Raw genomic sequence first — 17,948 nt, forward strand, 5'->3', positions numbered from 1 at the left:
CTCAGCGCCTCCCCCCCGCCTGCTTTCATTCCCCACCCGCGAGATGCTATCTGCAAAGCAGCCCGAGCCGAGCTCCAGATTAAAAAGAAACAGCGAATTAAGACATTAATGAGACGTAATGGAGGCTCAGCAGCACTCCAACAATAACAGCCTGAGAGAGAGAGAGAGAGAGAGAGAGAGAGAGGGCACCAAGTGAGGGAGGAGAGAGAGCGAGAGCAAGAGAGGGAGTATGCATTATAGAAAGAGAGAGGTAGAGGGTAGAGAAAGAGTGTGAGAAAAAGGAGAAAGAGAGTGAGAGAGGATAGTGAGAGGATAGAGTGTGAAAAAGGGGGAGAGAAAGCTTTGAAAGAGAGACAGAAAGAAGAGAGAGAGAAAAACCAAGGTAGAGAAAGGAGAAAGAAAGCAAGAGAAAGACAGTGAGAGAGGGAGCGAAAGCAGAGAGAGAGAGAAAGAGAGGGAGAGGGAGAGAAAGGACAGAAAGAGAAAATAGAGGGGAGAAAGTGAGAGAAAGACAGTGAGAGGAAAATAGAGGAGAGAGAGAGTGCGAGAGAGAGAAAGCGCGCGAGAGAGAGAAAGCGAGAGAGAGAGAGAAAGCGAGAGAGAGAGGTAAAAACAGTTAAAACAAGGCTGATTTTCCTCTGCTGATTGAGTTTGTGTAAAGCTGCTGTAAATGAGTTTAGCTGCAGTTTGTTTTTCTGGTTCCTCCCCGCTGTAATTTCAGAGCTCCTAAAATAGTCTGATGTTTGGGTGACAAACACTCTTTGGAGAGGCAGGAAAAAGGTAAAAAACTCAGCGACCCTTCCCGCTCGCCCCGTTCTCTCTCAGCATTGGCTTCGCAGCGCATCTGGCCGAATGCAGGCTAAAAGACGACGCTGGTCCTGGACGTGTGTGCAATGCTAACTTCTGGCTGTCCTCCAGGACTCAGCTGCCTCACTTTGAGCCTCTTTATTTGAAAGTGTGCCGCTCTCTCTGTCTGAGCAGGCTTTCTTCAGCCTCCTATTCCCGAAGCTCTTGAGCAGTGAGAGCGCCGCTCTTCCCAAAACACTCGGGCTTTGATGGCGAGGCCCTGCTCTGGCTAAGCCAGACAGAAGCCAAACCACATTTCCTTTTCTCTGTTTAAATTTACTGCAGCGCCGCGGGACTCACTAACCCCGCCGCTCGCAGTGACTGCAGGGAAATAGCTGCTGTTTTTCTCCAAAAAGCCAGCTGATGAGCGATAACGCAGTGGCCTGGTGATCTGATTTGGCCTCGTGGTGCACTCTCTGCGGTGTGCTGAGTGTGAGTGAGGAGTGAGCTGAGGAACGCTGAGAAGTGAACAGCTGATGTTGTATTTTGTCCCTTTATAAACATACTGCTGTGTGTATAGTCACGGCCAGTCAGCAACATGGAGAAATAGTCCTACATTAATCATAATCGAGGTAAAAATGACAAAGCGTCTGGCAGTCATTCGTTTGCTATGAAAGCTGGCGATTTTCGGTGCTAAAAGGCGGCGCAAACACTGGCTTCATGACCTCAGCACATTTTAACTTTATACAAATTAAGAGTGAGATAATGTGGTGATTACCAATGAGAACTAAACAGGGTGGTACGCACTTCATCTCCACCACTGTGAAACGGTGCCACTTGAAACCCTGTGTAGTCTTGACATTCTGAATACTCCCCTTCCCCTAAAGGTCAAAAATGACCCATAGACAATCTATGTAGTCTGGTAGTGCACAGCTTTCAGGGCGATGCACCACTTTCTCTAATGTTGAGGTCAGAAAGGACAGATTTAGGTCTCAATAAGCTCAAATAATTCTCTATTTACTAATCGTCTGAGTATAAGTTGCAGCAGTTGCGGCTTCGTGTTCATCATCACAGTGTCTTCCTTGGTATGAAGAGAAGCTTTTTCAGAGCTTTTTCACAGTTTTCTTTTTGAACGACTGTTAAAAGTACATTTGGGTACTCTTCTGTTCCAAAGCTCAGAAGTTTCAGAGCTGACATCAAAACAGGGGGATAAAACTGCGTAGGTTTTGTCATTATTCCCAAAGCAGCACTGTCACTTCGTTTGGTTTGTGATATGCTGGCATACAAGTCATCACAAACCACCACAGAAAACATCTGACCCAGTGTTACATGGAGCAGTGAACACACATGGCCTGTACTACTGTAGGACTCATAGCAGCTGAACCCTTTCAGCCTACTGGAGTTCGAATCATTAACTGCTGTCAGGAGTGTCTTCACATGGTTTAGGGTTTCAGCCAGTCGGGAATCAGTCAGGACGTTGCCAGTGGACTGACTCACGAACGTAAAAGTGCATGTATGAAAGGATAGACTCCCATCTGTGTACGCACTTAAGACTGAGGTATTCACAGATGGATAGATCCATCAGCAGGGTAAACTCACAAATGAGGCCAGGAGAAACATGTAGAGAAACATCTGCGTACCATCACAGGTGAAGTCCGGAGCAGCCACATCCTGTATAGGAATCTCCTTCAGGAAGGCAGGTTTCTGGCACCGAGGGTTTCCACTCACCACCCGCGTCTTCTTCAGCCACTGTCCCAGCCATGCCAGGTGACAGTCACACACATAGGGGTTGGACAGCAGGTTACTGAACACACACACACACACACACACACAGAGGAAACAGATTCAGACCATTATAGACAGGGTACAAACACAAGCAAGTTAGGAGCTTCAGAATCTGGAAAAGAGTTTAATTTAAGTTTTTGTTACATTGCGATTGGCTATCTGCATATATTTGCACTGATCATCAGGATGCAAAAGGAGTTCTTACAGACCCAGAGCAAGATGCACCATCATTGCAGAAAACACAGTTCCACTGCTCCAGAGCTCAATGCTGGGGGGCTTTATACCTCTCTAGCCCAAACCTGGCATTAGGCATGGTGCCAACATGTCAATGTTTATCTATTCTATTGGCAGCACTTCTCTACAAGGACTAGACAAGCTGTATGTGTGCATTTGCACATCTATGTCTGTCAGAAATGGAAGCAACTTAAAGTAGCTGAATGCATCCATTAGAAATGGTGTCCAAAACCATTTGAACTAATAGGGTTGGCTTCCCAGACAGGGATTAAGCCAAGTCCTCGACTACAAAGCATTCTAAACGGAAATTCTCTATCGAAAGAAAAATACAGTCTAGAATTAGGCTTAATCCCTGTCTGGGAAACCGACCCATAGTGTATATCTTCCCTAATGCTTCCTGATGTGTTCAGCAATGTGTAGGAATTCACAGCATGTATCATATAAACATTACAGAGCATCAAAAAGTCAAGTAATGCTGCACTGAGCCAAAGATTCCCTACAGTGCACTCTCACAGTTGTCACTAATCAACTACTAATTGTTTTACGCACTACTGACCTCAAAACCCATAACTTTGTCCTAAAGATATTTTTGATTTATATTCCGCTGGAGAGCAACTGAACATACGGAGAGGGCAGGAACACTAGACAGAGACGCATTTTTTATCACATCTGGGCTGAGGCAGGCTCTAAAATCCATCCCCCCAGTCGGCTAAATGGACCACAGGACTGGAGCCTTCACAACCAAGTTATTGACCCATTTTTCATGTATCCTCTCGGAGCTGGGAAAGTTCACCTAGTGGAGCAGAGACCTAAATCATAAAAGTTCAGCCTTGAGCAGAAGGCGTCGCCGGTCATGAGTCAGCAGGGCCGTGAGTGAGGGGGTTGGTAGATAGGTGGGGTTGACTGATGCTGCTGGAGAGCCTCTGTTGGAGGCGGCGCAGTACCGCAGTGTCTGAGAGTCGCCGCTGCTTTCCTGCAGCCCTCAGCATAGATTAATTAAGCGAGCTGACCTTCCGGTGCACTGCCAAGTGACGTCCCGGAGCTCGCAGGCAGCGGCACGTGGAGGTACCCGCGCTGGTACCCGCGCTGGCCCACCATGTGTTTGCCTTTAATTATTCACACGGCGCTCCATAAACAACAAAGCATCAAATGGGTTCATTATCTTCAGAGAAAGTGCGAGAGAGAGAGAGAGAGAGAGAGAGAGAGCACTCTGTCATTCTCCAGTGCGCTGAAGGCAGATGGAGAAAGCACGGAGAAAATAAACAAAAGCCTCGGGACAGCCTGGAACAATTTGCTAGTAATGAGCTAACGCTAATAATGAGCCGCTAAAAAAAGGGAGAAGTAAATGACTGTTTCTGCTGCACTAATCACCAATCTGAGCAGCAGAAGTATGACCTTTGACCCCCACGTGTGCTCCCTCTGGTCCAATAACCTTTCTGCTAACGTTCTGCCAGCATCATGTAGCTCACGTGCAGGAGTGGCCTGAGGGTGGAGGGACAGACTGACCAATACTCTTTTCTGCACACTCGCATAGTGACAGAACAGCTGGGCATCTCTCTCTCCCTCTCTTCTGAACTGTCCCTCTCTTTCTCTCTCTCTCTCTCTTTTTTTGCCAGCTCTCTAATTACCCTGTGGCTCACGGAGATGGCCCCACTCCAACACTGAGCAGCTAAAAATACAAACAGAGGGGAAAAGAGAGAGAGAGAGAAATAAAGACAGAGAGATCAAGAGAGATAAAGGGAGAGATAAAAGTGAGAGAGCAGGATAAATAAAAGGGAGGAAGAGAGAAAGGAGCAGAGTGATAGGAGAGAAAGAGAGAGAGCAAAGATAAAAGGGAGAGAAAGAGTTTGTGTGTGTGTGTGTGTGACAGAGAGAGAGAGAGAGAGAGAGAGAGAGAGAGAGAGAGAGAGGGGAGAACATGGAAGAGTGTCTGAAAGATAGGCAGCTCTAGCAATAGAGGGAGAAACAGGGAAAGAGAGAGAGAGAGAAAGAGAGAGAGAGAGAGAGAGAGAGAGAGAGAGAGAGAGCAAGCAACTCCTCTTTTTCTTATGTTTCCTCCTGAACCACACACACACTCACACTCACACACACACACACACACGCACACCATCTCCAGTAAGTCAAAGGGCATCTTTGTTTTCAAACACTTGTTTTACATTAAAAAAAGAAAGTCAACACACACACACACACACACACACACACACACACACACACTCACAGGCACACAAAGCGGAGCTGCCAGATGCTATAATTCAGATCAGCTCCACGTTTAAAGAAGCTGTACCTGAAGGCTGTCTGAATAATTCAGCGCATTTTGCTGCTCCGTCTGTTTAGTGTTTCTCTCCTGATTACTCCGCATTATCTCTCGCCCTCAGGCCCCGTCGCGCCTTCAAATGTGTTACATCTCATACTTCTGCCATTTTCACTTCCCAACGCTATAAAACTCATAAAACTCATGTTTGCAATTCTGACCGTCGTTCAGAAATTGCTCCTAATTTGCCTCATGTGGTAAAACTGGTCCCGTTCCGCTGGCTGCGTTTCAGAACCCTCCCAGGCCGAGCTCAGAGACGTCAGCGCGGTAGCGTTTTATCATTTTTACGATTGAAATGTTTCGGACGTCGCCATCACAGGAATATATTTGGGTCTGTTTTCTAGCAAAGAAAGCAGCTCCCCTTTTTGTTCTTTTTATGTCATTCGTCATGCTTGAAAGCGGCCAAACCAAAATACTGACATCAGTCGTTTGAGAGAAGGCGCTGAGAGACAAAGAAAACAAGCTTAGAATTTGGAAACGCATCTGCAAACAATAACGCAAAAGAAAAGCATAGCGCAGTCTGATTACACCACATGCTCGGCCTCTCTTTCTATGGGATTATAATAGCGGTGTGATTGGTGCTGCATGTGTGACCAGATCCGCTGGCTTTGGCTCTCTGTGTGCTGGTTATGTTACAGAAACCAGCGTTTAACCCAGGACTGACCGTACGCTCTGTAACACAAACCCAGGCACACAGGCAGTTTAGAGTTATGGTCTCAGAGAGCAGATACTGACTGACACATGCGTGTCAATTCAAACGCAACGTTGCTATTGGTTAAAATGGACACGGCGCTTGATGATTAAGACTACAGTGCTATAATATCTCTGAACAGTACTGTAAGAACCCTGTACTGTAACTGTGATAACCTCGTAACCCATTACCCCCCCCCCCCTCCTTTTTCTTTTTCTTTTTTACAGTGGACACATAATGCTATTACTACCCTTAATTTTGGAAGAAACAATGAATGAGCAGGTGTCCCGATACTTTTGTCCATTAAGGTTTATGCATTAAATTTCAGGGGCTCTGTTTATAATAGCTTTTCACACACTTCAGTTGTGTTGTTCCTTTATTGTGTTAAAATACAGTTTGTCTGAGTTTGTATTTGGAGTGTGTGTTTCAAGTGTGTGTGTGTGTATATATGTTTTTACTTACATGGTAGAGAGAGAGTGTAGGGTGTTGAAGGCTCCTGGAGCGATAGTGGAGATTCGGTTGTCATAGAGGGAGAGAAGGCGGACAGAACTGAGGCCAGTGAAGGTGGCGTTGTCCACACAGGTGATCTGGTTGCTCCTCAGCATCCTGAAGAACACACAAGACACAGCGTAACAGCCTCGCACACTCACACAGCTGCCAGACAGGAAAATGTGTGGGTGTGTGTATGTGTACAACAGAGCGGGAAGGCTGGTGTGAGCTTAAAATGAATGCTGGTTTAAAAGAGAGTGTGTGTGTTGGTGCAAGTGCGCAACAATGGGAGCTGAACCCACCTGCTGCTGGAGTGAGCAGCTGAGAAGGCAGCTGATACCTCAGTGACCACTCTGGCTCTGATGAAGCTTCAGAACATCCCAAGCCAGCCAGCAGCTCTACTGCAGGTAAGAGATATGGCTCTTTGGGTGTGTATGTGTGCACGCAGATTGTGTGTCTAAAGGGGTGCATGCTCCTCTGTGCACTGTCCTACGTCAATTACACTATATGTCCACACGTTTGTGGACACCTCTTTTAATTAATTCATTCATTGGCTACTTTTTGTTGCAGCCATTGCTGACAGACACAGATATACAAATGCACAAAAATAGCTTGTCTAGTCCCTCTAGAGAAGTACAGCCAATATAATAGGACCCTCTGGTGGGCTAAAGGGGTATAAAGGCCCCCCAGCATTGAGCTGTGGAGCAGTGGAACTGTGTTCTCTGGAACGATGGCTCTCCATCCAATGAGTTGAGGATGAGGTGTGATGGTGATTATCTAATGTCCTAACCTCACTAATGATCTTGTCACTAAATGCTATAAAGTCTTCACAGCAATGCACGGAAATCTAGTAGAAAGCCTTCCCTGGACAGTACTGAACTCATTTCAGCAGCTTTGATTTCAAAAGAAACAATGAATGAGCAGGATGTCTGAATACTTTTGTCCAGTTAGTGTATTTCTTCCCCATGTCCTGACATTGTATAAAAACAAGAATGTGTGTGTATGTGTGAGGTGCAGCGAACAAGGGCAATGGCCAAAATAATCAGGGCCTCTAAAAGGAGCCCAGCTGCACAAATGGCCTAAATGCAAACCAGAGGCTGCTGGGACGAAAATGTGAAAGCAGCAAATTTGGCAATAGACCCTGACAAGCGGGGACCTGAGACAGGCAAACTCAATTTGGGCGCCATGTTCCCAGGATTTAAAAGCCACGAAATTCAATACTGCCGGACCATGATTCCATTCATTTGCTCCTACGCACTCCTCTCTCTCCAATTTGGCTAATTATCCAGACAGCAGAGCTTAGCAAGGCCCTTTCTAACGACCAGACTCCAGAATAGGCATTGTGTTAGCATCTTTGATGGTGCAGCGGGCTTCTCATTACGACAGCAGCACTGCTTTTGCTTGGTGCGGTCAGCTCCTCAATTGGATGTGATAAGCAATGTTTGCTTTGCTGGCGCGCCGGCCTCACCCCGCGTTAAGAATTTTCCAGAACGTACGTTTTCCCGAACGCCTGGGGTGAACAATTAGTGGAGTGTGCATCCCGAGAACGTGTGTACATGTGCGTGTGGGGAACAGTGACCACGAATGTGGTTTTACACTCCTTCCAGTGTTTTTCTGCTGAAACCAAAGCCTCTTACCTCCAGGTGAACAAATGAAATACTTTTAAAATATACATAAATATATATTTAGCATAGGACAATCAGAGTAGCAGGCCTGCCGGGAAGTGAGAAAGGACAATTTAACAAGCAAATGTGAAATTGGAACTGAATTGTAAAAATCCCAAAAGTACTGGATGGAGCACCATCCTTCCTACAACAACACCAGTAGGTTCTTATTTATCTGCTCCAGAGAGTCCTGTTCCATGTGTGGGACTACACAAGAGGTGTGCGCATTTGCACATCAGTGAAAGCAATGGATGCAATTAAAGTAGCTAGAAGGGGTGTCCACAAATATTTGGACACAGTGTACATAACGTCATCAAACCCTTAGATTCCCTCAGATAATATGAGCTACCCAACCTTTAGCCTGCCAGTCAACTTATCTACCTAGTGAGCACCAACATATGTGAGGTGCCCACGGACGTCTGTTTAAGCCAGCCTGATGTTAACATGTAGAACCATAGGTTATTTACACCTCTGCCTAAAATACGGACACCGCTTAATCAAGACCCAGCTTCCCAAAAGCATCTTAGTGTTAAGATCATCTTAACTGGTAGAGAGAGAGAGTTTAGTGTCATGCTCGCTCGACCACTTAAGACTCCTCATCTTTGTGCTACAATGCTTTCAGGAAACCCAGCCCAGGTACTGTGGGCTATCTTGGCAGCCACCAAAACTGTCTTTTTATGATTTTATGTAAAACTTTACGACTTTATGCCAACATGGTCATCTTTTTTAAAGGCCCTCAAAAGACGTTTTAAGACTTTCACTCTGGGCGAAATCTAAAATCTAAAGTCTTTAAAAAAGACGTCTTATTCACGTTTTGTAATGTCTTGCTCGCTTGGCTAGGGCTTCTTATGCTCAAGATGAAGTCTGGTGTAGCCTAGGGTTTTGTCTGCAGGACTGTAGCAGTTGGATGTGATTTGCTACAGATTCTGTGGGGAAACAGGGAGATGCTTCACTACAAGCCATGTGAGAATGTTCTCCTGCATACTTCTGTGCAGTTTAACATGGAGTAGGGGCAGAGATGGCGTTTGTTCATAGCTGGAGTAATTATCTGGGCAATATACTAGGTTAACACCTGGCTATAGGAGTCTTGTGAAGTACACCTGATAGTAAGGGTCTCGGTGTGGTTGTTGATTACAGTATTCATTCTTACCAAACGACTGGCACCAAGGATGAAAACTAACCAAGAATGAAAACTAACCTGATTTAACCGGACTGAAAAGTGCAGGCGTGAGTCTGGTAAGCAGGGCAGCCAGCAGTGTGAGATACATAAGCAAAAGGCATGTGGATTTGTGCTACCTTTACCAAAACCAGTGTTCTGCTATGTGTATTAGTTTGTATGGTTTGCTTTTAGATCTAGAAAAACTCTAACGTACAGATTTGTGCTGCATTTGCTGAAAATGCCATTAAAAGTGTTCTAATGGTGCTACGTTCTGAAGAGTGTGGAGTGGCACTCACAGAGTCTTGAGGCCTGTTAGCCCTCTGAACATGCGCCCCTGGACAGCCTGCAGCTTGTTTCCGGTCAGCAGCAGCTCCAGGACACCCCCGGCGCCATCAAACGCCCCCTCTCGGATGTCCCGCAGCTTGTTGTTACTCAGGTTTCTGGAAGAAAACAAGACGCAGAGCTCATCATCCTTCTCAACCCCCACAACCTTCTGATTCTGAAGATATCAACCACATGTCCAAGTGCGGATTCGTTTGTTTAGGTTTTGTTATTTGCCAAGTCGGCCCACTTGTCCCTATCTAATTGAACCCACGCAAAACAAAGGGGATGTTCTGCAGAACGGCAGTACATCACAAGCTGTGTTTAACATGTTGTTTAATTATAAGCACTGGTTAGAATCTGTTATAATGGCCTCCTTAACCTAATTTCTGGCCTCATGCTATCTTCACTGTGTTCTAGTAATTCACTAGCTGATTGTAATCTGTGCCTCAGTAAAATGTGAGGTGGGGTACTTTTAGAAGTTGCCCATTTATAACTAGTCCGACAGTGCTAGATCATAAGCAATTTCATGCCTGATAAATCACTGGTCTACTTTTTCGAGTGACCACCATTTTCCCCATCTTTGGAGTGGGCAGCAAACACGGGCGGGCAGTAAATCCCACCACGCCGTTGTCCATTTTAGTGGAATATTCCACTGCTTTCTCCCTGCTTAAGGTTGCGCGCATCGCGCATAAGGTTGTTGACATAAAGCTCGCAGCCAGATGCCCCAAATGCTATCCTACCACCCTGCGCTCTCTTAAAAAAGAAATGGGGAGGAATGAGCGGTCATACATTTTCCGCAGGTTTGGGAGCTTCTTAAAGGCCCCTGTGGCGTCCAGCGATGAGATCTCATTGTCGTTCAGGCGCCTGGATATAAGAGAGAGAGAGAGAGAGAGAGAGAGAGAGAGAGAGAGAGAGAGAGAGAGAGAGAAAACAAGATGACTCATAACATAGGGTGGAATGGGTACAGAGAGACAAGAGAGAGAGAGAGAGAGAGAGAGAGAGAGAGAGAGAGAGAGAGAGAGAGAGAGAGAGTGCAAGAAAGAGCGTGAGAGAGCCAGAACCAGCCCCACTGGAGCATGTAAGAGCTCCAAGACAAAGGGAGATGAAGCTCTATATATTCCATGATTAGCATTCTGGGCCCAGTGTGTGTTTGTGTGTGTGTGTGTGTCGGGGGAGTGTGTATCATGTATATGACACCACCCCTTGGCTGAGAGTCGTACACTGTTGAGGAATAGGCTGCCTAACAGCTCGGCACACTGGGACAGCGTGAAGAAAGGCAGGAACACAGAGAGGACAGAAAGTCTTCACACAGGAACAGAGGAGAGGAAGACAGAGAGAAGAAAGGAGATGAAGAAGAGAAAGGTGGGGGGCGGTTGCACATTAAAGCAGAACCTCAGTGCAGTGGGAGGCTGTATGAGGTTGAAAGATGTGGAGAAAGGGCAGCAAACATGAGGGGGAAAGAGACATGAGGCATGCATGCAGAAGAAATGAGCCACTGGCTGCTAGATTCCCCAGGAGCACTCAGTACACAAGCAGCTGGTTTGGGGCGGCCACCAGAACTGCTGAGCCACAGAGAGAGAAAGAGAGAAAGACATATAGCTATGTCTCAAATAGAGCTTTCCAGAGTCTACTAGACACTTTTAGTACTCATAATGGGAAATGCAACTGGACATAGTGTCCTGTTAACATCTATAAAGCTGGTCACATCACATCATAATTTGATGATAATTGCTAAAATAGCATCCCAAACTTAATATTATATCATATTAGGCCATATCATAACTAGAGCTGATCAAAAATGAAGGGTATAACGCTGCAAACCACCAGGGTCCATGTTTGCCCTCAGCAGCAGCAGCAAACTAGCTGCCATACGTAGAGGGGTAGAGATTCTATGCAGTAAAATGACGTGTTAATTATCGGTCAGAAATGTTATTAGCATTAAAAAAATGATAAATTCTCAATTTGACACAACACCACCCCCCTTAAACGAGGTACAAGAAAGTGCAGAGTAAGAACATGGTGAATACAAGCCAGACTGAGACACAAGGAGAGAGAGGGGGAGGGTGAAGTCTGAGAGAGTGACGGATGAGCAGAGCTGACGGGACTGCAGAGAGAGAGAGTGACATGTCCTCTACAAGTGAGCAGAAGGGCGAGCGGTGTCTGGGGAACAGGCCTACAGCAGAGCAAGGCTAAAAGCCTGGGAAAAGCCTGTGGCATTCATTCACCACAGCTCAGCAGGAGACTGGACCCTGGCAAGTGAGGAGGCAGAGCACAAGCAGACCAGAGAGGGCTGGAGGAGAGTGGAGGAGGAAGCTAAAAGCTGAAGGAGGAAATAAAAGTTCAGAGTAAAGCACTGCAGGAGCTGGACGAGGTTCTGTAATGTGGGAGACTTGGCTGATTATTATGGGATAAAGTGTCTGTATAATTTCCCCTGAATAACCACAGATAGCCCAGGTTGAGCAGTTAGAGCCCAGTCTACACAAACGAACAATAGCAACACAGCGTACAGCAAGCATGGCGGCGTAAACAAGCAGGAAACATGACACTAAACAGATGAGGAGACCCTGAGCTTCATTTTGATGTGGGGTGATACTCAAGTTCAGTGGGATAACAGCCAAAAACCAGGAGGTTGCTGGTTTAATCCCCTGGACGGAACATTAGGAAGATTAGGTTGCATTCAGCCACAAGGGAACTAGTGACTTCAGGTTCTGATGTAGGAAGATCAAACTCATGCAGTTGGACTGCCCCACAGCTCAATGCATGGGATCTTAAAACCCCCCCTCTGGCTCTGTCTATCACTTGAAGTAGCATGTATCTATGTATTTCCTTACAGGTCAGTGGTGTGTTCCGGCAGGTGAGGAGGGATGCTGGTCAGTTTGAGGTTGGAGCAGTCCACCACCGTCCCCTCACAGCGACAACGCTCAGGACACACCAGGTCCTGGAAGCACTCGCCGGTCAGACGGCTGCGGTAGTCCTCGGAACCTGACCCCGACGGGAGAGGGAGAGAGACAGAGAGAGACAGAAAGAAAAAGAAAGAGAGTCAAAACAGCTTATTCACACTAACACAAACACACACACACACACACACACACTATTATATCTAAAGAAATGTATGTGTAAACATTGCGCCGCACTAACAGACTGCATTTCTCCAGACGTGCATAAACTCACACACAAACACAAAACGCCCACTCATGCCCTGCGCCTAAACACACATCCATCTTCCAAAGGGCGGCTGTATACGCAGATAAAGCGGGCCGAACAGCAGGAGGTCGCTTTCGCTGGAGGTCTGCTCCAGAGATGTGTGTTTTGACAGCAAAACACAGGCGGTTTCTGGGGAGCAGTAGGATCTGGCTCGGCACGATATATATCTGCTTCCCATCACAGGCGTCTCTCCGCGGGCACTGTTTATCTTACTCCACGCCTCTGTTACGCTGACCTACCGGCTCACAGTCCACACTACCGTTCACTAGTTTGGAATCAGTGTTTTTGGAAATATAAAATGGAATAAATCTGGGCTATCCAAGCTAGATTTAACTAGTTTAACTGGTGAACAGTCTTTGGTCTAGCACTGGATCTGGGAAGAGACCACTCTCATTTTCTTTAATGGCCTGACCCTAGACTGGGGCTTAACACACAACTGTTGCAGATGAGATGTTTAAATCATACTAGCATATTGCAGATACCCCAAATATACTTTAAATATCTTGCATGTAAAACTTACAAGCTTCTAATAAAACAAATTATTATTACTACGTAGAAATCAAAAACTGGACAGAGCTGTAGATGATGTTTCCTCTGGTATTTGGGACCCTGCAGCAGGACCTGAACGGACTCAAATATCAGAAAATCCCAGGACAAAACATCATGCCTTCTGGGAGGAGGAAGCTGAAGGCTGGGCATCACTGGACCTTCCAACAGGACAATTAGTCCAAGCATACCTTAAAGTCTATCAAGGCCTGGTTTGAAGAGAAGAAGTCCTGGACGATTCTGGAGTCGCCTGATATGAACCCCATAGTAAACTGAACTGGAGGCCAATGCCCATGAGGAACGGCCTGAGGAAGAAGCTGGTGTGTGGCTAGATAGCAGATGAGTACTCTGCTAAGTATAAAAGACGCTTGTCATGAAGCGTTTGAATAATTTGGAGACTGCGATCGTCATTAAAAGTTGAACTTGGAGAAAGCTGTTGTTCTATTGGTTGTGTTGAGATGCTTAAACTGGTCTTGTTTGATTGGTTTACTGTGAAGAGCTGTGAAGTTTGTACATTTTGCTAATGAACCTGATTTGCAATGTGGGTTGACTCACTTAGAGTGCAGCTGTACTTGGTAAAAACAGTATATAATTGGGAAGTGAGCTAATTTCAACAGTCATATTTAGATTTCAGTGAGCGGGACCAATTTTGTAGGAGCATTATCAGTTATTACAGAAATTGCATTATCATGAGTCTTTTTGAATAAATCTTTAACATCTTTAACAAACGATGCTCTAGCTCCAAAAGTCAGGGCTTGCCACTTATTATATTAGAAAAACTATAGAAACAGTGAAGATATGATAAACTGTATATCCATAATGCCTCTTTTTTAAAGATGTGACCACCTATCTAGACAGACCCTTTGACAGGAAGTTACTATAAACACATAATACAGTCAATCACATATTTCATAACTTCTAGCTGTTTTCAAAATATAAAGAATATGTAAACATCATATCAAAGTTTTTGCTAGTTATTAACCTTTCAGCATTATGTGATAAATATAACTACAAGTGATTCCAAACTTGTGAACAGTAGTTGGGTGCAAGCCCTTTCCATGGCGAGAGGCTGACTGAGGGAGAAGAGAAGGCCCAGAGCGCAGTCGATGTGTTTGCCCGCTGTCTCCGCTGCTCCAAATTTGACCTGGCATGGAGTCGCCTCGTTCCTCTCCGAGGGGTGGCCGCTGCGCGCTTTCCCAGAATGCCATGCTGCGTGCGAGTGTGTCCAGCGGTCCCTGGTGCTTGACGGAACCATGTGAGGCTAGTGTAGGCGGCGGCACATGGTTAGATCAAGCACAAGAGACAGCTGCACCAGGGGCCGGGGGCCCAGGGTGGGCCCGTGGCCAGAGTGGAGGAGCGGAGCGGAGAAAGGCAGGGAGAGAGGAGGAGGAGTAGGAGGAGCAGGAGCAGCCGGGAGGAGGAACAGAGCAGGAAGCCGGGCCACCATGCATGAGGGCGGGCCGCCCCGTCGCTTTCCCCCAACTGCGCTGTTACCGGGACAACAGCTCAACCCTCATAACACAAGCGCACAGACAGACAGACTGGACAGACAGGACAGACAGACAGACAGATACACGGACAGTAAAACACTGCACAGGAGAAAAGGAATGGAGCGAAGCCCTCTGCTGATGTGCACGCAAACACACACGGTTGGGTTTTGTACACTTGTCGGGACGTGGGGACAAACAGGTCTTTGTCCCAGAGGTATTTTTTAAAGGGACACAAATGTGTTTTAAAGGGGAAGTTCACCTAGTTTAAAATTCCCTGCATAAGTCAATCATTTAGATGTTAACAAAGCAAGAGTGGTTTGGTGTGAATTTGGTGTGAAAACTTACAGCCAGAACTGTACATAGTGTTGGTGAATGGAACCACACGTCCGAAGAGTTTAAAGTCTCTAATGTTATTAAACAAAAAGATTAAGAGTCCATTGCCTGATGCCTGACACTGTATTAAAAGCTTTTGGTCTAAATTGTGTTCAAAAAAAGCATTTATGGCAGAGTGAAACACTATATGGACAAAAGTATTAGGACGCCTGCTCAGAGTTCATCCTACTTTTGTTGGAGTAACTGTCTCTACTGTCCAGGGAAGCATTGCTTAGAGCACTGGTATGAGGATTTGATTGAGCTATAGGGAGGTCGGGATCATCATGGTCATCATCGTGAACACCCCACCTCATCCCAGACGACCCAACTCATTCCAAATGTAATGGATGGAGCATTAATCGTCAGAAAACACAGTTCCACTGCTCCACAGCTCAATGCTGGGGGGCTTTATAAGGGCCACGCCTGGCATTAGATATGGTGCCAATAGGTTCATGTTTATCTGCTCCAGAGAGTCCTATTCTATTACCAGTAGTACTTCTCTACAGGCAAGCTATGTGTGTGTGTATTTGCACATCTGTGTCAACAATGGGTGCAACTTAAAGTAGCTGAATGCATTCATTAGTAGGGGTGTCCACAAACATTTGGACATATAGTGTACAAATGTCAGTAAGTTGGCTATAATGAACCATTTCACACTAAAAATGTATAAGTACCCCTATGTACAAGAAAAGCCTAGTCCTAAACCTTAACCTCAGTAAATCTCACCTTTTTTACTTCAGACATTGCAGGCTAACCTTGCTTTCCTCTGGTTTTCCAGTATAGTCAGGACATTTTTGTTCAAGAAACAAACACACACACACTTGGCTTCTGCAGCTTATGGAGGCTCTTGGGAACAACCAGTGTGTGTTCCGGCTCTCCCGCAGCGTTTGTTACTGTGTTGCTGTATGGACAGAGGCAGGGCTGTAATTAGGGAAATCCAGGGGTTAATATCAAAGCAAGCAGTGGCCGCACACTTCACGAGACCGAGCGCTCTGAAGGCCCCCCACGCACCCTCACTCACTACTCTCTCTTTAGTTACAGCTTGTTCATCATAACAGCGCTCCGCGCATCCTAAGGCTCCGTCTCAAAGCGTTCTGCTGGGTTTGCATTGCACCGGGCCTCCTGGTGATGTTCCCATGAGCACTCTGAAGCCTGGCAGTGTGTATGTAGAACTGCTCCAGGCCTGAGGATGCCACACAGCTCCCTCTCCAAGGAGAATAAACACACACATATACAGTAGATGCACACACACACATTCAAACACGCATAATCGGATAGAGGAAAAGACCCCAGTGGGATTCCATGTGGTGTTCAATGGCTGTGCCAGTGAATTAGGTGGACCTACCTTGTGTCTGCACTCACTGGCAATTTTTTCAGAAACACCTACACACAAGTACCCTTCTTATGTTTACAATATCTACCGTATATATCAACCACCCTCTGCCCCATCCATCTGTAGAAAGGCACCACAACAGGACCACCAAATATTCCTTGGGTGGTGGACCATTCTCGGCACAGCACTGATATCAGCTGTTGAACACTGTGTACATTTACTGGCCACTTTATTAGAAACACTTAGCTTACTGCTACACACAGTATGTGTACAGTTTTTATTTGTCATCCTCTAGATCTTCAACAGGAATTCTGACCACAGGACCATGGTTGGCTGGATATATCAGGTTGGTGGACCAGCAGTGATGTTAAAGTGAGTAAAACCCCCACAGGGCCTGAAACTCAAGCCGCACTACAATGCCACTACCATGTTGTGCTGAGAATGGTCCACTACCCAAACAACATATGGTCAGTGGTGGTCCTATGGTGGTCATTTCACTGATGGACAGGGTGGAGGGCTGATAAAGTGTGCCATACCAGATGGGCTGCAGTCAGCACTTGTAAACCTACAAAGGGCACCTGCAGGGTGGATGTTTCTGATAAAATGGCCAACCACAAATTATGACTGATTAACTAATTAAGGACTGATTGATTAATTGATTGATTAATGGACACTGTTTGTAGCAGCAGTAGTGTTTTCCATGTGTTATCTATGAGGCACTATTAGTAGCCTTTCTACTTGACCTTGAACACACAAGTGAATTTTACGGAATGTGTGCATGCAGTTGAGTGTGAACCCTGAAAACCCTTTGTGAGTGTGGGAGGGAGGATCTACCTGTGCAGCGGAACTTCTTGCCCTTGACCTGGCTGATGCGCTTGTTGGCGAGGCGGCGTGGGTGACTGCAGCGCGCCCCGCTGGTCTCGATGGGGTTATCAAACAGGTAGTCAGCCAACCACTTCAGATGGCAGTCGCACATGAATGGGTTCTGAGCAAGGTGCCTGAGGAGGTCAGGGGATCAGGGAAAAGAGTAAGGGGAAAGTGAAACAAAGGAACGGAGGACAAGTCACAAAACCTTGCACCTCTCGGAATTTGTCCAAATGCAGTCAGACTGATTTTTGTGAACATTTAATTATATGTTGTTTCTCTCAAATTCCTAAAAAGCAGCATTTGCTAGCATTGACCACATCCCGGGAGACTGTGGCGGGGAGGCGGACTCAAAAGACTTGTGGGCTGGAGTTCGGGGTGGCTTGGCGGTGAGAGCGAGAAGGTGAAAAGGCGAGAAGGCGACCCCCCCTCCCAACCCCAAACCAAGCTACAGCACCTCTGGACCAGAGAGGGTTAAGAATTTCTCAATGGCCTCAACAGTGGCAGCTTACTGAACCCTGGGTAATGAACCTACAAGCTTGCGATCACTAACCACTGAGGCTCAGGTTTCTAGGCCTGGTCCTGGAGTACCCTTGTTCTGTACAATTTAGTGCTTTCCTCACTCTAACACACCCCCTCAACTCAGGAGTGGCTTGTTTCTTGGCTGATTGGTTGGATTAAGCATGTCAGAGCAGG

The 17,948-nt window shown here is 46.3% G+C and overlaps 1 protein-coding gene across 1 annotated transcript in view; it reads right to left on the reverse strand.

Annotated features, from left to right (window-relative positions):
• The window catches only part of slit3 (slit homolog 3 (Drosophila)), a 197,357-nt gene that overhangs the window by 33,497 nt on the left and 145,912 nt on the right, over positions 1 to 17,948 (reverse strand). Inside the window, exons 14-19 of the mRNA XM_072663035.1 lie at positions 17,223 to 17,386; positions 12,275 to 12,425; positions 10,233 to 10,307; positions 9,416 to 9,559; positions 6,270 to 6,413; positions 2,427 to 2,590 (exon numbers count right to left, since the gene is read on the reverse strand). Coding sequence (XP_072519136.1) covers positions 2,427 to 2,590; positions 6,270 to 6,413; positions 9,416 to 9,559; positions 10,233 to 10,307; positions 12,275 to 12,425; positions 17,223 to 17,386 — 842 coding nt within the window. The remainder of the gene's footprint in view (positions 1 to 2,426; positions 2,591 to 6,269; positions 6,414 to 9,415; positions 9,560 to 10,232; positions 10,308 to 12,274; positions 12,426 to 17,222; positions 17,387 to 17,948) is intronic.

This window comes from Salminus brasiliensis, chromosome 19 (genome assembly GCF_030463535.1).
Source record: "Salminus brasiliensis chromosome 19, fSalBra1.hap2, whole genome shotgun sequence".
NCBI lineage: Eukaryota > Metazoa > Chordata > Actinopteri > Characiformes > Bryconidae > Salminus > Salminus brasiliensis.